At 41.2% G+C, this 20,518-nt stretch overlaps 1 protein-coding gene across 1 annotated transcript in view; it reads left to right on the top strand.

Moving 5' to 3' along the window:
- LOC111652861 (poly [ADP-ribose] polymerase tankyrase-1-like) overlaps positions 1-20,518 on the top strand; it is an 82,341-nt gene that overhangs the window by 12,149 nt on the left and 49,674 nt on the right. Inside the window, exon 5 of the mRNA XM_023403251.2 lies at positions 17,956-17,992. Within this exon, the coding sequence (XP_023259019.2) occupies positions 17,956-17,992 (37 nt within the window). The remainder of the gene's footprint in view (positions 1-17,955; positions 17,993-20,518) is intronic.

The following is a 20,518-nucleotide window of genomic DNA, read 5'->3' as shown; positions in this document are numbered from 1 at the left end:
AAATACTCAGCATTCCCATGTTGCAAAGAAACGTTTTTCAGTAGATTGCTGGTATTTCCCCCCTTACTTGAAATGACTATTTTACACATTACAACTGGCAATGTTATCATCTTTCTTTGTAAATTGAAGCTAGAGGCGTTAGGTGACAGTGTTGTAATCCTTCTCCACATATTTGACTCCACTCTTTGAATGTGACAGTGTAAACTGAGACAGGAGGTAACGTAAGGTTCCCCCGCTAACGTTAGCATTAACAAACCTAGCTGACTTGTAACTTTGGTAACTTTGGCTAACTGGTAACGGCTGAATCCAAAACAGTTCAGGCCAAGTCATACTCTCTGTGTCTGCGCGTCTGCGAGTTTATGCTTTGGTTCGAATGACATAAATGTCATCATTTGCCCACGTCCGCAAATTCAAGCCAAAATTTAAGACTGCACGTGCGCCAACTGTGCACGCTCCAGATAACAAAATGGACTCTTGTTTTGAAGAGAGGTTGTGCGAGGAGATCTGGCATTACCCACATTGACACGATTCTTCTTTGAAACAATGCAAAGACGACCAAAATTGCACATTGCACATTATATTTTCCTTATACCTACCTTTTGTGCTCATCTTCTACTTATTGATTTTTATAGCAGTTGGCAAACACTGTTGTGGTTCAATACTGCCACCAACTGAAATGGACTGTGGATCGGGAAATGCACATGCGTGAAACAACAGACCGATGTGGATCCTTATTTGTAGTATGAATGGCATCACGTTCGTGTCTGCACAAGCGGAGAAAAGTCCACAGCTGTCTGTTGATTATGATGCGGAAAGTGTGGGCACATTTTAGCTTCCACAATGAAAATGGCACTAAGGAGATCGACAAGAGTCGTGCCTTTTGGAAAATGTGCTATGCCAAAATCAAGATAAAACACCTGGCAAACACAGTGAATCTAAGAGCACACGGAGCAGCAAACAGCTTACATTAAACATTTAAGTTGTGTTTAAGTTTTCTTCAGTATCAAAGTAATCCAATGATAGTTGCCTGTATATCCATGGTGACACTGCAAATAGGAACTGCTAATTTGGCATACTTGTGGTGGTACGACTTTTCTAAAATATACATAAATATCTGTTTAAACACAGAGTACAGTTGCCTCAGTTTTGTGTGGCCCTGCGCTGGGAGACTTTAATTATTCCAGTTTAAGACCAGTCACATACAGCTATACAGACGGGACTAATGTGTGGAAAAATCTACAATTATCTACAATTTAAACCAGCAACTAGGCATATAATGCACATCCATATCCAATTTAGCACTTTTGTGTCTATACCTGTGAGAACCCACTTAAATCAGTTTCAGTCTGCAGCACACATTACACTCAGTTTGAGACAGGGCTCAAAGTGAGGCTGAGGTTGTACCTTGTACAGTGACCCACTGAACCATGATTTTTTTTGAAAATAGAAATAAATTTTAATCAGCAGCCCACTCTAAGAATCTCATCCCTGTATAATAGTAGGAGCTGATTTGGTCTGAAAATGTGTTTTAATTTCCATAAAATAGGGGCTGTAATAGACATTTTTGTAGAGCAGACATTTTAACTTGTCATGGCAGGGAGGCACAGGTGTAAGTAATAACATTAATAACGGTTCAGTTCCATTTGGGTGATTCATTAAGCCACGTCAATGAGACAGCATGCACAATACTGAGGCCTTGGAACTGGATCGCTTAACTGAAATGTGTGTGGTACAGACATAAGATTGAGCTTAAAACATCCACAATTTGACTGTATACTCGTCGTCTCACTTGGCTCCAAAGTGAGCAGATGGGTGTGTTTTGAAATTTTAATGAAACAGACAACAATACGACATTTACGAGAACAGCAAAAAAAATGTCCTCTCTCCCTCTCTCTCTCCCTGTTCTCAGCATCTGCTGATCACAGGCACCCACCGATGCAGTCAGGTGAATATAAGCGGTTAACAGGGAAACTAGTTGATCCATAGCACCAGCACCCTGACTCTCCACTCCATCATCGGTGCCTTTCTCCTGCGGTACTCTGTGGATCAGATCTAAAAAATTTACTGCATCTTGTTAGAAACATGAATTATGCTTTGGCCGACACCAATTACTTTAACTGTTTATTGCCCTGTTACATTGTCTCTTCACCCAGTGCCAGCCTGGAGTGATTCTACTGTTGTAATTACTGTTGCCAGTGATTCAGTTAATGCAGTGCTCTTTATAGATGGTTTTATTATTGCCTTTATAGTGAGGTTTTGGTAGAATTTGATCAAGGCCTTTCAATTGTCTTTTTTCAGGAAAAATATATAGTAGCATATATAATTATGTGGGTGTTTGTATATTTGTAGCCTCTGTATACCGTTCTACAGTGACGCACTACATGAGCTTTTCCTTCCCAGTCCTATATGTTCTGTGTCTACGATTTAGAGGTTCTGCTCTATTCTTCATCTCTGCCGCAGGCCAGCACAGCTTCCAGCTTCAGTCTGGGCTGATGGAAGTTTATATTGACCCATAAATTAGCTCTACCACTCCACCACATCCAACAAACTGCTCTCAGAAATGGCTCTCTTCCCTTTTAGCTGGGGATGTGACAAGGAAAGATGGAAAAAAATCCTCTTTTAGAATTTTTTTTTTTTTAACCCAGCTTCAAACACCTGTCACACTGATCCCACATGAGTTTCGTGTGTTTTAGTGTTTTGTGAAGTTGCTCATCATACAGTTTGCTTCCCTAATCACGGTGAACATATATACAGGGCGTAAAGACAGAGACAGGGCAGAGCCGTGTTGATTGCAGGTCTTTGTCCAGTTTACTGTACTCACCTTGCTCACGTGCTTCCCAGATGCGCCTCTTTACACACACACACACAGACAACCAGGGAATCCTGCAGATTGATCCTCTACTCTATCGCACACATGAGAATCCACTAATCACACCACACCAGGGGGCAGACTCACACGCACAACTGTACTTCCCACGTAGTGAATTTGATGATAAAAGCCTGGGCAATATGTGCTTCTCAACAGTGTTTGCAGAGGTACAATGAGCTAGTGAGGATGGGCGCTATATATAGCATTATTAGCTGGGTGTGTTTTCAGACAGATTATGCATTGGACAAGATGACAGGCTTCGTCTCTTACAGCCCATCCAAAACAGAATGTATAGGATTACCTGTCAGAATCTGCCTTTGCAGCATCGGTTGCACGACATACAAGCAATTAAGTCTGCTTCAAAGCAAAAAAAAAAGCAAAAAAAAAATCCAGGAGGTAAAACTCTCTCCATTGTGCCTTGTGGTGTAAAAGCGTAGAGAGTAGCAAGTTAATTATATTGTTCCTTATCAGGTTACAAAGGAGGGCATGGACAGATTTGCTATGAGATTAGCCTATCACTTAATGGTCAGTGGCCCCTCGGGCTATATTTGGACGGTCTGTGGTACACAACGTTTATCAGATACGGGGCTGGTACGTTCAGGCCTGATTTATAGTCCTGCGTCAGCGGTTGAGGAACGCTAGACAAATTTGCATTTGTGATCAAGCAAAGTCATTTTCAGCACAGCCTCGAGACATGGCTCTCTATCACAAACTGATTGAGAATGTAAATTTTGGGTAGCCTGGATAATCAATTATGCACAACCTGCTCGCTTTACAGGTAGTGTTTCGATGGGCCAAGTATTTCACAGAATTCCTTTAAAACCAGTAAACAGGAGAGACATTGTGAAAAATAACAGGATAATAGTGAATGCTAAAACGTAGTTTGGAAGAGCCATCAAGTCAGCAGACCAACTCAGTAATGTCAGTTTCAAAGCAATTTCTATCTGAATCAACTCTCGCAAACATTAGCAACCGTAAGCTACTGTTCGTACCAGACCAAGTATAACTGCAGCAGCAAAACTCCTCGGTGTATCGGCTTGAGCAAGATGAATTCAACTGTTCATTGTTAAGAGGAAGATTTGTTATTATTATGTAACAACTCCATATTTGTACTGTGTTTCACCCTAGCATCTCTTTTCAACTGGAAATACATTTAAATAATGAAACAAGACACCTTTGAAATGCCATTACCTTATTACTTAAGCCATCTTTTGCACTGAGTCATTGATTGGAAATCTGTGTAACTTTCATATCAGCAAAACCCAATTTGTGTTTTGATCTCAGCTGCTCTGGATCATCTCTTGAAAGCCACTAGAAAAGGTGACGGCTTATCTCGATGCTTTTGTCGCTGTGTTCACTTGTGCGTCCCTGAAGTACTGACCAAACAGACCAAATCCAAACTTTAAATAGTTTCATGCTAAGCTAAAGTTGTCACTCAAAAAAACTGCTGTATGTTACACATTTTACCATTCAAATCAAACTATTGGTCAAAAGCAAATACCCAAGTGACCATACTGGACAGTTATGAGCACAGTCCCTTAATAATCCACATTGTCCCAACAGCCAACACAGGTTTTTCCTGCAAGTTCATGCACCAATGTGTGAATGTTACCAAAAGCCTCAAGTATCTGTTTAGCAAAATGCAGATAACTAATTGAGAGAAACAAGCAGTAATGATGCGAAAAGCCCCAGAGGAGCTAACTTAGGAAACAAAAGGATCACCACAAGGATTTTTCTTTACATCCGTCTTTCCTGTCGTTGGTGATTGATCTTCCTCTGGCTGGAAAGCAGTGATTAGGACACTTTCATCAAGTTGTATCTGCCCTTGACGACTCATTCTCTTCTATTCTCCCATCATCCCTCCATCGCCACTTTTTTTTTTCACTCATCAATTACAGCCATACAGTTTAATGAGCTTGCAAGTACAGCATGTACTCCATCCACCCCTCATCCTTACAGCAGCGCGCTTTCCGTTGGACACGTCATCTGTACTCTTTGTCCTCTTGTCCCCTGCTGTCTCTCACCCGGCTCAAGCGCTGGACCAATCAGACTCATCATCTCTTCCCCTCTGACATTTGTCATCTATTCTCCTTCTGCTCCTCACTTGGCGTGTCTCACTCTGCCTCACTCTCTTCAAATCTCTGACAGTAACACAATTCTAGTGTTATATCAGTCTACGAAATACACACAGATGAAGTGTTGGTGCATCACTGACCTCAAGTAACCATGAAAAATGGTTCTGTTAGTTGGAGGTTGCTGATCAACATTACTATATAATCAACTAGTCTTCAGTACTAAGGCTGTTTCGCCACTAACTTCCAGCTAAGTAGTTGTTAGTAAGATCTTAACACTAAGATCTTAGTAACAAATAGAAACATAAGCTCTGTGTAACGTCTCTGTTAGATGTGATTTATGTGTTAATCTCTCTGAGACGGTTTTAATTTTCTCTGGTTTTAAGCTCTCATTGTTGATTTCGTCTGCATCTTTGGCGCTAAGCTCCCACAGCTTTGTTTGTTTTATGTCTCAAAAAGGAAACAAACAAACTGAGTTAAGACTTTTATATATATTTTTATTTTTTTATATATATACTTTTTTATATTTATATATATATTTGTATATATATATAAAGTATTGACTCTTTAAGAAAAATACCCGTAGAAGAAGAAGAGGCTTTATGCTGCAGCCTCAGGCTAGAGGACAGAAAGAGTGACAGGTGTGTGGGTTTGAACTTTGAGCCACTGAGGGGGAGGAGGGCGTGACTAACCGTACACTTATTGCACAAAGGTGAAATGTTGCATCGTTTTTTGAGACTGAAAGTGCCGTTCAAAGTGTTGAAAACTTTATTATAAGAAACAGAGAACATAGCATGAAAAACGGAAGCAGACAACAGGAATATGTTAGCTTTGGCTTAGTTGTTAGTGTTAGCATGGTAACATTTGCTAATTAGCACAGGAATTTTAACAGCTGGTGAATAAGATTACGACTGCAAGTACTGATTATAAATCATTCATCTGTCAGTTGACATCTTCAAATTGCTTGTTTTGTTTGACCAACAGTTGAAGATCCAAAGATGATCAATTTACAAAGATATAAAGCAGAGAAACTCAGCAAATCCTCACATCTGAAAAGCTGCACTGAACAAATGTTTGGCATCTTTGCTTGATAAATAATTTGTTTTCTTAAATAAATTGTTAATGTTGTCACAGTATATTTTAAAAGTGAATGCGTCAATACATTTTTTTTTTTTTAAAAAGCTACTCGTCAAACGATGTTCCTTTTGTGCCCTCCAAATTTGTAAAAAAAAAAAAAAAAAGAAAGCTGCATTTCTCTGCTGCTTTGTGTGGGTCTTATGTGGGAGTGAAGGATGTGACAAAGGTATGGAAACTTGCTTAAATTGAGTGCAGGCATTGAATGATGCAGCAGATATGATGTTCAATCTCTATCATCTGATAATAAAATGGATAGGAGATTGTTCTGTTCATTATTTTACCTTGGATGTTTGTTGTTTGTCTTCAGTGCACGTCGTATCATTTACTTGCTGTAAACCTACTTCAGATATGGACGTTAGAAATGTCTTTTTGAAAGCCTATAGCTTATGACAGTTAATAAAGAAGTAAAGCAAAGAATGATTAGTCATTCCTGTATACATCATTGCTGCATAATTAAAAGGAGAGAAAAACACTGGAAGGAATAAATAGAGACAAAACAGAGACAAGAGCACAGAGAGTGAGAAACAGAGTCCATTAGCTGCTATTAATTACCTCTGATTGGTATTCACAGACTAGCTGCTTCTGAGCCTCAGAGAGATCAATTCTCTAGTCTGGACCTCGGTCTAAACACACACGCACACACACACACACACACTTGCTCATTCCTTTGGCCTCTCTTGTTTAAACTCTTACTCACACTTGTGCACACACATTCTGCCTCTCTGGTCTATGAAGGACCTTATTTTTGTACAGGACTGTTTACATTCACTCCAGCGGGTTTAGGCTGTGTCATATTTGAGACCAATGTGAGCTCACTGTAGCGCTGAGATGACACATGCACAAGCAGAGTAACATTAGGACGTCATATCTTGTTGTCTGTCCAAACAAATCATCATCATTTACATGTCACGTTGTTGTTTGCTTTAGGTGAAGTGCCCACCAGGCGAGTGATCGCCAATTCGGCATCCAACATGAGGTTTCATACACTGCAAGCTGTCTTGTGTCATTTAAAACGCTTTGTTGCCCCTTTGATATAAGGCTGCTAGATCACCTAATTTAAATTGCCCTTCTGTGGTCTTGACCTTGCCCGGGATGTGCCTAGCTTGATCAAACATGGTTTATATTTTCATAATCGGAGTTCTCTCGTGTACACAAGGGTGAGCTGAAGTGCCACTTGAAGATAATCACTGCAGTTAATTTGACAGAAGTGTTGACTTGTGCGCACCTGGACTTAGTTTCCGATGTTGCGTCTTGTCGTCGTTCACGATACTGCTGCTCATTCAAGCTGAACCAAAAACCGTCTTGCTTGTTTGTCACATCAGTGGCGGTAAACTCCAATGTGAGCATCAGTATGCGTCCGTTGCGCAGCAGGTGAGATCTCTGGAGATGAGTGTTCTAAATTGGTATTGACAGAACAAGACATCAACGTTTTTGCTCTTCAAATTGATCTGATCTCCGGGGATAGACTTAAAATTAGGCCACCTCCAATCTAGTGCCACTATAATGATGTCAGTTTTTAAATCTCTTTGATGCAAACGCGCCCACACACATGACTTCAACATGGGCCAGGAAGTCCAAGGCAATATCTGTGTGACCTTTTACCAGTCCAGCTGCTGATGGACAGGTGAGTAGAGGTCCAGGATCCTCCTGATCTGGACCAGAGGATATAAAATGTATGGTGCAGATTAGTGGACTGAAGTTGAAGAAGTTTTGTGCTTAAATCCATAGAAGCAGCAGAGAACAGATGAAGAACATTTCTAAGTGGCCTCTGTAAATAAATTGATAAATGTGAGTTAAATGTACTTCTTTTTTCCCTCTATTATTGTTCCTTGATGAATCCTATTACTTTTACTAAAGCAACGACCCAGTTGCCCCACAGAAATCAATTCTCATCTCATGAATTCTGCAAAGCACATTTGAACATTTTCAGCATTAGATGCTAATCAATCTCCTGAATGGAGTAAAGAAAACATTAGTCTTACTTAAATGACCTGAGCTGTCAACGCTTGGCCACACAGTTGGATTTAAAACTTGAGACTTGAGGAACTGACTTCAGCAGAACTTGACTTCAGAGATTCTTCAGACTGGATTTTATTGTCATGGATGGATTATGAGACAGCGGGCCCTTGGGCACAAACTTGTTAAGGCCCCCTACCCTTTCTCCACTGAAGCAAGACGCGCAGACTGAATGAGACACAAAACAAACATTGCCAAGTCATTTGCAGTTGTTTTATGTCGCTCTATAGTTTTGCATATCTTTGTAGATGTAATTGTTTTCTGTCTTGTGCCTGCAGTTGTTTTGTGTGTCTTTGCAGTTGTTTTGAGTCTCTTTGTTGTCCTTTTGCATCCTTTTGTGATCTTTTGCGTCTTTCTGTGGCGATTTTGCAGTCTTTGTACATTTTACTTCTTATTATAGTATTTGCGTTTCTTTGTGATCATTTTGTGTCTCTATGTGATAATTTTGCTTTGCTTTCTGGACATTTTGTGTCTTTTTGTAGTTGTTTTAATTGACTTTTGAACAAGAGACCCCTGACTGTTTGAGTCCCTGGTGGGCCTGTTCAGTAATCAGTAATCCACGACAGTATGTCTCCCCTCGTGTGGTGTAAGTTTTCAGCTCCACCTCAAGTTTAATGTTAGATCTCCGTTGTCTCCAATCTGTCATGAAGGCAGAGTGTGGAGAACTTGAGAAGAGGCTGAATGAAAAAAATGCAGACTTAAACAACTCTGAGCAGGTTTTTTTTTGTCAGGAATCTCCCCCTGTCATCTTGTCATAGTTAGCTTTTCATCCTCAAGAATGAGTTACAGACAGCAATAATAGGCTGTCACCGACAAAGAAGCTGTGGCAGCAAGGATATGCTGATACGAGAGGGACGGGAAAAAACGAATCCACTCAGAATAAAATGCCTTTCAGTCATTTTTGTACGGTATCCCTGTCGTCTTGTCATAACTGGAACTGTTACTAATCAGATTTCCTTTGCTGTCAGACAGGTTTTCATCCCCTGGAATCAATTAGGGCTTGTGTCCATCCTGTGCTACTTTTCGAGCTAGCAGTGCGCAACAGAAGCTCTGGGAAGCATTTGTCCCTATCCTGCATTTACTGCGTGACCGGTAAAAAGAAAAAAACATGGTATACACAAAAAATTGTGAGTGAGTGTTTCCATTAAAAAAAATAGTGTTCCTGCCATGCTGGGTGGTGAAGATGTGCTGCCAGCGAGCACTTCCCCTCTATTGTCAATAAAGAAAAAAGAAATTGTTGCTTTGAAGAGAGGTCCGTGGTGGGCAGGCAGCTTTAACATAGCAGGAAATTAGCCAGTGCGCTCTCACAAGGGCTCGTGGAAAATGATGAGAGATTTAAGAGAGCCGGGGAGGGTTTGGGGGGTGCTGGGAGATGGAGAGAAAGTCGATGAATGAGGGGAGGGGGAAGAGAAAGAGCCGGGGTCGGAGGGAACAAGGAAGAGAAAACGAAGTAAGTGGATAGATGTAGAAGGAGGAAATAAATACAGAGACCGAGAGGAGAGAGAGAGAGAGAGAGAGAGAGAGAGTGAGGAAGAAGAGATGAAGATGCTTTGTGACTTCGGTGATACAGCAACAGAGAAATGTGAATTGATGCGACATCAAGTGAGGGCAAAGAAACTGGAAGAGAGGGGAGCTCTGATCGGTGTGTATGTTAACAGCCTAATCATGAAGACAAAGAAGTGCTGTAGCTGCTGTGAAGGCTTCATCCTACTAAGGCAGCAGGAGCAAAGGCAATCTTGCACCTGTGTGCACCTTGGACAGAGAGAGAGAGTGTGTGTGTGTGTGTGAGTGTGTGTGGTGTGTGTGTGTGTGTAAGAGAGAAAGTGAATTCCCATGGCTGCAAGGCTAAGTGTGTAACTCTCCTCCCCTTATCAGTGACATGCTCATTGATTACCATGATGACTGCTGTTCGATTGGTCCCCAGTGATGAATGAGCCCAAGCCCTGTTTCCCCTCAGACTCACACACACACACTCTCTCTCTATCTCTCTCTCCCTCTCTCTCTTTGGGATTGCTACATGATTCTGTTTTGCTGTCTTCCAATCTAAAAAACGACAAAATGACCTAGCAAGGAAAGCGAAACAAAGTGACTGTTTTTTTCTCTCTCCCTCCCTCCCTCCCTGTGTGTGTGTGTGTGATGCGCATTTAAGGTTTCCTCACCCCCATTTGGGCCATTTTCCTGCAGCTGAAATTGCCTAGTTTTCCACATGGCTGCACAGGCCCACAACACTGAGTGAGTTAGTGAAGGCCGAGTGTAGACAGAATTTAGCTAATAAACTTACCAAAAAAGAGAGAGAGAAAAAAAGGAAGAACTCACTAATCTGTTTCTCCTGGGTTTGTGAATCTTCTGAACTTCCATCCTCAAATGCTCTAAAAAGCAAAGAAAAGAAAAGAAATGTGCAGTGTGTGCATAGCAAGTGAGTGGTGGTACTCCAAAATGCTAAAAATGTGAGTTTAGTGAATATCATCTTTGAAATCAAACAGACTGTAGCCTGGCTTGCCTTGCAGGAATTGTTAAATCCTTTATACTTTCACAAGTGATTCTTTATTAATCCCTGAGGAAGACAAAATGACTAAATGAAGCTGCCTGTCCTCGGGAAATGACCGGTTTTACGCTCAAGAAATTTGAGATGACTGATGCATTTAAAAAGGAGAAAAATCGCTATAATATTCAGTAGCACAAACACAGAGAGAGAATACGCCCTGTAAAAAGAGTGCTGAGTTACAGCGTATCTGTTGAACATTGCAGTAATATGTTTTCATTATCTGTCACGAGTCATTGTGTAAAGCAGTCTGGACCAGCCTGTGTGCTCGGTGGACTGCTGAGGATCAGATGTCCTCCCGCTGACTGCGGTCTGTTCTGTTACTCCTCTGGTTCTGTTACTCCTCTGGTGTTGCGTGACTCCTCTGTTTGTGTGCCCTACTCAGGACAAAATCTTATCCATATTCATTTGTCTGCCGCTAACTTTGTTGTTTTTTGTTGTTCATAGTTTTGCTCCTGAGAGGAGGAGATGGGCGTCTGATGAATGAATAGTGAAGTGCTCACACGTGGCTTTTTAGGCATGCTAACTAGTTTCCTGATACCATCACAAATGTTTGTTTTGTTCTTTAATTGTTAATTGTGCTCTAGCCGTTAGAGAACCAGGCTCATGGAAGGAAAAGACAAAGAGCCCCCTGAGCGAGGTACTTAATGCACAACTTTTTTGGACATTTACTAAGAAGGGAACTGGAGTTGTACAAAGATTTTGTCAGATATTCGACTTGAAAGCTTAAAGAAATTTTTTTTTCGGCAAAGCGCAATTCAAACTCCTCCGCTTTTTTTCCATAGTTTCCTTTAAAGTTGCAATGCTTTGCAGCTTTAGAAACAACAACATAGTGAGTAAATAGAAGTGACAAGAGCAAACAGGCAAACCACAATTTATGTGTTCAAAGTCAAAACATGCCTGGCCAACAACAAACCTCATTACATTAATAAGAATAAGGCCTGTAATGTGTGTGTGCGCGGAATTTTTTCAGTCATGAAAACCACTGACACATCTACTAACAGACCATTTATAGAACCAATACAATTCACGCAGAAGGGCAACGCTGTGTTTGTAGGTCTTTTGCTGTGTTCTTAGTGCCGTTGTTTTTGGGCAACTGAAGTAATTTCACTAGTAATGACACACAAACTTTGGTGGGTCGACATGCCAGGAGCAATTATATGTCAAAGCTACAGCACCCACTGTTGAGAAGAAACATTTCATCAGAGGAGGAATGAAATCCCAACTGAACGCACCCCAGTTCACCTCTGGCTACACCCACAGTAAATGGTAAATGCCCCAAACGATCGCGGTGAAAAACACAGTTTAAACAAAGTGATTTGGCTGTGCCCACTCAAGGTCACAGACAGACACACACTGATGTTGCACCATGATAAATTCAAACAATTCGTCCTCTGGTTTAGGGAAATATATGCTGACAAACACATCCAGATCCTTATATTTACCAAATGCAGCGTAGTGGGAGAGGGTGGAGTGGGTGGCCAAAAAAACACAATTAATCCAGAGCAGTTCCCTTTGGTGCACTGTGTGAAGCAATTAATCACAAAGTGTAAGTGGTGAGTGTGTGTGAAGCAAGCGGAGCCAGCAAGCAGAGGGCCCAAGCACCTTCTTTTATAATTTCCGTTCACCTCCCATTTCTCTTTTTTTTCCCCCCTCTGATTGGTCTCACTGCACACAGATCCACTTACAACCTCAGCAGTTGCGACCTTGCTGAGGTTATAAGTGGATCGCTCAACTCCTGACTCAAAGCCAGTTGTTGTGTAACAGCGGATAAACTGCTTCTACAATAAATTATATTTGATTTAAACACACACCAACACACACACACATATACAAGCGGACAGCTGGGCACTGAGGCGACTCATGGTCCAGTCAGCATCAGTCAGCATCATCTTTGCTTGTACAACCACTTAGTACACACACGCACACACACACACACACACACACATACACACACACACACATACACACACACACATATACATACACACAGCATCCTGGGTCCTTGCTGCATGGTCAAGATATATATAGTATTGCGACTGTTTGACATTGACTCGTCCTCACCTGTGCACGACCCTGGAATCACACTAATGTATGTGCTTACACTTGCATGTACACACACCTGCATGCAAAGGAACACATGCTGCCAAGCATACAACAATTGGAATTCAAACAGTGATCGCTGGTGTCTACTGCACTCTGCCAAGGGAGTGACACACACACACACACACACACACAGAAATACACACACACATAATATCATCATTCAAGAGGCAGCTAGCCTGTCCCGAGCTTTAACCTGTCCTTGTCTCTTCTGTTTGGAGTCAGCAGGATTGTCAACACCACAGACACACACACACACACACACACACACACACACACACAGAGAGAGGGACACTGTCAGACTCAGATGTATTCATAAATACTTAAATACATACCTCCTCCTCCGTCTTACAACTGCCACTTTGAATGAATAGATATGAATGTATCTAAACACTGGTACCTGTTGCCACTATTTAAATGAACATTTTCCTCTTAACATGTAATATACATTTGAATCAATCAATATCATTTTCTATGACTGAGCAGTCATGACTCAGTCTGACCTAAAAGAGCTATCTTTTTATATTGCTACATAGCCAGCGTTGGCATTAACAGCTGTTTAGCTATCAGTCTAGAAGAAACGTTGCACGTTCAGCATCAAACTTTATTCTTTTACTCACCAAGAGCTGTCTCTGGGGTGGAAAGCCACTGACTGACTGACTTTTGTTTTGTTTCTAACACTTCTTTCAGTGCACTGAAGTTAGCATGCTAACCAGCAACCCCTTGTCTGACCGGACCATCTCATCTCTTTCCAAAATCCAGTTGCTGTAGCATCCAGTCTACTCTGACCAAGTAGTGTTGCTAAGAGGGCGTAATATAACCTCTTGTATTGTACTCTTGTACTTTTGGCAAGACTGGTACAAAGCTAATGGTCACGTTGGCTATGTAGCAACAGCAAAACTTCCTCCTTTCAGAAAGAAACGTTAGAATAAAGACATTCAGCCTCTTTAATAAGCCAGCCACAGCCAGGAAGGGGCTGTGTTAGCACATTACTCTATCCTGGCAGCAGCAACTTCAATTGTATGGACTTATAATGGACTTATAGAGAAGTCATAAGGAAATAAGAAATTCCTTTTTTTTTTCTTCAAGCATTGTATGTTTCATTTATTAAAGAAACATTCTGTTCTACCTGTTTGATGCCAACTGCTTGTCTGCTTGCCCTCACACATTTTCAACTATAGATTAACTTTCCGAAACTGACAATCAGATGAGCAGATTCACACCTGCATCACGCTGTGACTGGCCCCACTGTAGGGATGTGAGAAAGGAGTTTAGGAAAAATTATAAGGCAACCTCTCGAACCTCTCTATCTAGCTCTCTTTTTTTAATTTGTTACACAACTATTTGTGGTGCTTTATTTGCCTAAACATCTGGCAGGGCATAGCTTAGATGCTAGGTTGTTCTGCTTGGTTCCTAGGGTCTTTCCAAGTAGTGGAGAGTTTTGTAAAAGTCTCTTCATGTTTGTCAAAAAGTAGAAAGTGTGGTGACTCCTGAATGAAGCTTCCAGCTTAAAGTATGAAAGGATGTATGACTTCTAAGAGCGGGTGTGAGCTTTCCTCACCACCCTTTACTTTAATTCTCTAAAATTCTTTAAAAGTGGAATATCATCATCAATTGTATGAAAGTTGATCACCACCAGAAGGAATAGGTGTTGTCAATTTTACTTTGGTGAGTTGCCTGTAGTGTGGTGTAGTGGTGCAAAGTGGCAGCACATTTACAGCTAACCTGTCCTTGTCCTTGCTTGATGTACGTTTGTGTGTATGTGTGTATGTGTATACGTGTATATGTAGATGTGTACGTGTATATGTGGGAGACTAATTAAAACCACTGAGCCACAGTTGGTTTTAATCACTTTAGCTCTCAAAGCATGAATAATATTGGAAGCAAACTGTGGCCGAGCAAAAAGTACATCTCGCCTCGACTGTGCGTCATTTTGTACACCTTCATTTATACACTATGTATGACAGCATGCTCAGCTAAACATAATGATGCAGAATATGTGTTTATTCAGTTGTCAGTATATCTCGGATTTAATTAGGGGACTGAGTCACTGAGTCATTAGTCATAACTCAAAACATAAATCTTATTTTGAGACTTCAAGTGGAGGGAGGCATAGGTGAGCATTGTGATGTTAAATGCATGTCAGGGGGATGAAAATGATGTTTAGTAAAGCACTGCTGCACAAAGAGGCTAATATTGCTGATGACTTCACCCACTCTAGCTATAACAGATATCAAAAGACTTTGTGCAAAAAGCTTAAAAGCTTGATTTTAAACCAATAAAGTTGAAAGTGTGACAGATTTGTAAGACTTCAAGTAGGAGTGGGCTTGAGCTTTCCTCACAACTTTTTTTCCCATTTTCTAAAAACAATCTCACATTTGTATGAATTTTGTCAAAAAAATAGACAGTGAATGTCAATTGGGTGTATTTTATGTGTATTGTGCGAGATGTGTTCCCATAGAAAGTGGTGTGTGTGTGTGATGCCCAGCAAGCATTTAAATGGTGATGATAATAATGGTTGTGATAATAATAATAATAATAAAATACAGCCAGCTGTAAGGACTGTGACTGTCAGGTGTGTAATGGAAAAATGATTCTGTCTCAGCACATAAATTGGTTCAAAACTACAGCATCTAATTTAGTTTCTTGATCTCTCTCAGTGCGATCCTCTCTTTTCCCTTTGTATTCATATTTTTCCATCTCTCTGCCTCACTCCGCCCCTCTCCGTCTCCCCCTTTCTTCTTCCTCTGACTGTTCCGCCTTAGCCTCCCTAACACCAATTATACTGTGTCAAATCCATGCATGTCAGTTTCCAGATCCCTAATCATCCCTTCTCTCTTTCATCTACAAATCCTTTGTTCCTCCCTCCTCCCCCTTTTCCCTTCTCTGTAACCTTTCTTCTTCGTTCCTCACCCTACCCCACCCCTCCGTCTGCTCCGTGTACACACAGCTCATCCTCCTCACCCTCTTTCCATTTATGTATCACATTTACCTCTCCATCTTCCTTTGATTTTTTTGATCTTTTATTTCCTATTTCAATTTTATACGTCTGTATCTCTCTCCAGCCACTTTCAGAGATGAACTTTGTTGCGTATGTGCTGGCACTTTTCCATATTGGTTTTCATTTCTGAATACGCCTTCAAGTCACTTTTCGTTAGACGTCACAAAGGCAGTCTTCCTAGGTCGGACCTTGTCATGCCGTTTTCTGTAAAAGGTATTGTTTACCTTGATGACATGTTGGAGGTGCGTTGGGTTGCACAAACCGCAGTAAGTGTTGCCTGCAGTTCAATGTCTAACGTCTCGCTGTGGCTATTTTCTATTCTTTTCTAATGTATTTCTTACCTTGCAGATCTACTAAATGTCACAGAATGTGTCCATATTATGTTTCCACCTTTTACTCACAAATAGCACTGCTTTCACTAACTCTACATAGCAACTATAGCTGCTTCAGAATAAAAGTCTTCCTGTGGTTTGCCAGTGAAAATTTTAATGTGAAGCAGCAGCTAAACAGGGTTTATTATACAGTAGATGTTTTATATCAATGTAAGTATTGTTTATTTATATCAGACATTATTATAATTATCAATATAAAATGTTAACAATAGTTTTAAACCAGATTTTGAGCATTTGAAAACATTTCTGTTTGTGAATGGATTAAACAAAAGGCTGCCAATCACATCGCAGGAATAGAGGTATGCATTGTGCAAGTTAGGTTTTAAATTGGTGAGGTTAGATTTTATCATTATAATTCTTTTGAATGTTCTACTTTAAGATTTGAGAAGTGCTTTGCTGTTCAACAAGTTTGTTTTAAATCACAATTAACCATCTGATTTCTCAACTTTCACTCAGGCGAAAAAAGCAGCCTTTAAACCTGAAAGAAATAACAATTTGACATTCCACCTGATATAATATTAATATCGACTGACGAAAATTTAATTGTGATAACATTTTTTGGCCATATCACACAGCCCTAATATAATGTGTTAATTAGGAATGTTTCGAAGCAAAGCTAAGCAAACCTAATAATATTTAAAAAGAAACTCACAAATACTACTTTACTTGACTTGGCTATATGTGTTTCAAACTCGAGATGTGGAGTTTGAACTCAGTGGGCATTTAAGAGGCATTTTGACTATTGATTTAAAAACCTGGGTCCCACAACTTCATGAGAGTATATAAAGCAGAGAAAGTCTAAATGTTGAACTCTTCCAATAATGTACTTACACAAAAAATACAGTAGAGAGAGTAAAGCTTAGGTTGTTTTTAGTTATATTTCAGTTCTAAATATGAAAACATTTATTAAAAATGACTTGTGTTTTACCACAACAGACTGATCAGGATTTTGATATGGCTCATAACACATTTTATTTTGAAATTGCCAACTGGCCATTCTCTTATCAGTCATAGATAGTCCATGTGATTAAAGCTAAAGGAAGACCTATGTTTGAATGGCAAACAGCCATCGCTTAAACAGACAGATAAATCCGGCAATATCACAGATTCCATGTATGAAAAGGTTTTGTGTCTCCCCCAACCCTGTCTTTTTCTCAGGCAGAGAAGACATATGGAAAGGTGTGTGTTGTGACTGTACTAGCAGGGGGGCAGGGCTAATAGAGGGAGAGAGCGCTGGAGAGATGGTGAGGGGAGGTAGGGGGAGGGGTTTGTTTATTTCTGTTGTGTTTCTTTTTTTCTTTTTTTTTTCTTATGGTAACTGCGCCCACAGGGGAAAAAGAAGCAGGGAGAGAGAGAGAGAGACAGAGAGACGGGGACAGAGATGATGGAGAATGAGGGGAGATGGTTAGCAATATGAGCGACCACCAAGAGACAGGAGACAAACGCGGCAAAGGAGAGAGGGATGCACAGACACACGGACGGATAGATGCAGAGCGCGTGTCAGTCCGCCGCTCGTAGCCCAAACAATGAACGTGCTGTGGTCGCTGCCGGCAACACATCGTCACGGCAACCGGAGCCAGAGGGGTGCGCACTGAGCAAGAATGGCAGAGAGGGGGACGACTGATAGAAAGAGAGATGGTGTCTTCCCCCAATAGATAGATCCGTCCTCTCTTCTGTGTGTGTGTGTGTGTGTGTGTGTGTGTATGTGTGTGTATGTGTGTGTGTGTGGGGTTCTCCTCTCTGCTTGATCATGTGTGTTTGTGTGTGGTCGGTGTGTGTTAGCGGCCAGTTGTCTGACACTATGATCTTCTGTAACCATCTAGGTGAATACAAGAAGGATGAGCTGCTGGAGGCGGCGAGGTGAGTACCAGACTCTCCGTGCTCTTTGTTTTCATTTCCTTTTTTGCCTTATGCTTTTTCTGACTTTGTGACATCCTTTCATGTTTTTTCCTCCTCCATGTTCACCTGTTCAGTTCTTGGTATCCCTCTTGTCTCTTGTTTCCTTGCTTACTTTCTTCTCTTCTTTCTCTCCTGTTTCAGTTTCCTCACCCTCCACCCCCACCCCCCTCTTCTTGTTTCCTCTTTTCCCTTATCCCCTTGTCTCTTGTTTAATTTCGTTTTCTTTTATTTTCATATTGCCTCCCTTTCTTCTTTCCTCCCCTTGTTTCATCGTATATTCCCTGTTTCCCCGTTCCTCATTCTTCCCTCTTCGCACTTGTTTCCTACCTCCCCCTTCCTCTCTTCTCTGATCCATTTATGTTTTCTGTTTCCGGTCCTTGTTTCCTATCCTCTTCGCTCCTTTCTTGTTTTCTTGGTTCCTCTCTTCCCTCTCATCTCTTCTGGTGTTTTTCATTTCCTGTCTATTCCTCACACATATTTTCCCTTCGCTTCTTCTTCTTGGTTCTGCTTTTCTCTTGTTTCCTGTCTTTTTTCTTCATTTCTTGTTTCTGTTGTCATTTCCTCTCATATCTCCTCTCCTGCTTCCTTCTTTCCCTTACTTTCCTTTTCTTGTATCCCCCCCTTCTTTCATTTTCTTTCCTTTCGTTTCCCTCTCTTTGTTCCTCTCTTTATCTCTCTCTTTTGTTAATTTTCTCTCTACTTTTGTTTGAATTCCATCATTTGCTGGCGCCTTCAATTTTCCTCCCAACTCCCTCCCTGTGGGTTTATCATTTGTTCTTTCTTTCCCTCCATCACACCCACCACACACACACGTACACACACATGTACACACACACACACACACACACACACACACACACACACACACACACACACACACACACACTCACGCTCTCAGCTCCTACACTAGACAGGTGTTTCACATCCAGAGAGCTCATTGCATGTGGGCCAGGGACACTTGTGCATTTTGGAGGTATTTTATGGTTGCAGGCAGTGCATGTGGGCATGTGTGTGTGTGTGTGTGTGTGTGTGTGTGTGTGTGTGTGTGTGTTTCCGTCTCTTGAATGTGGAAACGGCATAGCTTTCGTTTGGGATTGTGTGTGGGTGGCTGAGCGCTCACTGCCTCAACAGCCTCCCTCCCTTCCACCGCAGCCCCCTTGCTCTTCCAAGCACACGCACACGCACACACGCACACGCACACACACGCACTCACATGCAAGGAAGCAGCTGGCCTAGCATCGCAGTACCCCAGTGTATTATGGGGTCAGCAGGCTGTTTAAGTGTGAGCTGTGAACCCAGTGTGCCTCTCTCACAGCTGAGCCACTGACTGGCTCATCACCAATGTCATTTTTCAGAAGCAAATCTTTTTTACTCTTTTAGTGTCGTATTTGGTCAAATAACACCCACACATGGCTTATGGGATATTGTTGTCTCTCTGCTTGTGGCCCAGATCACATCCTTAAACATAGGTATAGAATTAAAGTAAGGAGAGCTGTTAAAGTGCTTCTAAATACTTTGAGAGTACTGCAGTGACTTTTAAATGTACGGCCTCTCCTTAACTAGAGTTCCTACAGGTAAACGCAGACGTGAGGTTACATCTTTCCCCACAACCTATTTATTTAATGTTTTAACAGAGCGATGAGACACTGATGAGAGCAGTGAGATAAACCAAAATGGTAATGTAGTGGGCTATAAAACCAAAACATTGGGCTGAAAGATGCTGAAATGCTTTGTAGAGCTGAGAGGAGCTGAGGAGTGATAATTCACTGTGGGTTCTTCAGTATGAGTGGCCTCTTTCATATTACAGCAAGCATTTATCCAATCCAGAAGTAAATGTTAAGTACTCAAAATACAGGTTGTGTATATCTTTGCTAACTTGACACCATTAATACGCAGCTGAAGTGAATTTGAAAAGCTTTGAGATAAGATGAAAGTCTGGATGTAAGAGGCAGCCGCACAGAAATGAAAATTTCATTTTCTGTTCACATATTTAAATACATAAATATTCAGACATGGTTGTGAGTACTGTCCTCTCTGGGCCACTGTAGATCATTTGTGTGAGATCAGACCTGTCTTGAGCATTCACAACAAAATGATGGGAAACTTAGTGATTGAACCATGCTAGCTGTTTTTCCCCCTGTTTCAAGTCATTACGCTACACTAAGCTAAGCTAAGTCTCTCTAATGTTGTGATTCTGTCTGTTGACCCGATTCATGTCGTCAGTTGATTAGATGTCCATTTATCTGTTAAACAGACACTTAGGCGGACCTTTAAACACACATACAATACCATGTCCCTGTTTAATCCTCAAGATGTCGTTTGCATCAAAATGCAGCGCTGGGACGTGACCAGTTGAGCAAAAGAGAGGGAGAAAACTTAAAGGAAGATGGAGAGCAGGGGATGTAAAGGTGGAGAGGGTGAAGCTGTGGCTGGACAGGGTGGTAGAGGTGGACAGCTTGGACGAGAAGTGGAGTGAGGAAGGGGGGG

This window comes from Seriola lalandi, unplaced genomic scaffold, assembly GCF_002814215.2.
Source record: "Seriola lalandi dorsalis isolate HSWRI2012SDOR001 ecotype SW California unplaced genomic scaffold, Sedor1 jcf7180002054085, whole genome shotgun sequence".
Lineage (NCBI taxonomy): Eukaryota > Metazoa > Chordata > Actinopteri > Carangiformes > Carangidae > Seriola > Seriola lalandi.
The sequence above is the reverse complement of the archived record's forward strand: the minus strand, read 5'-3'. Positions and strand labels throughout refer to the sequence as shown.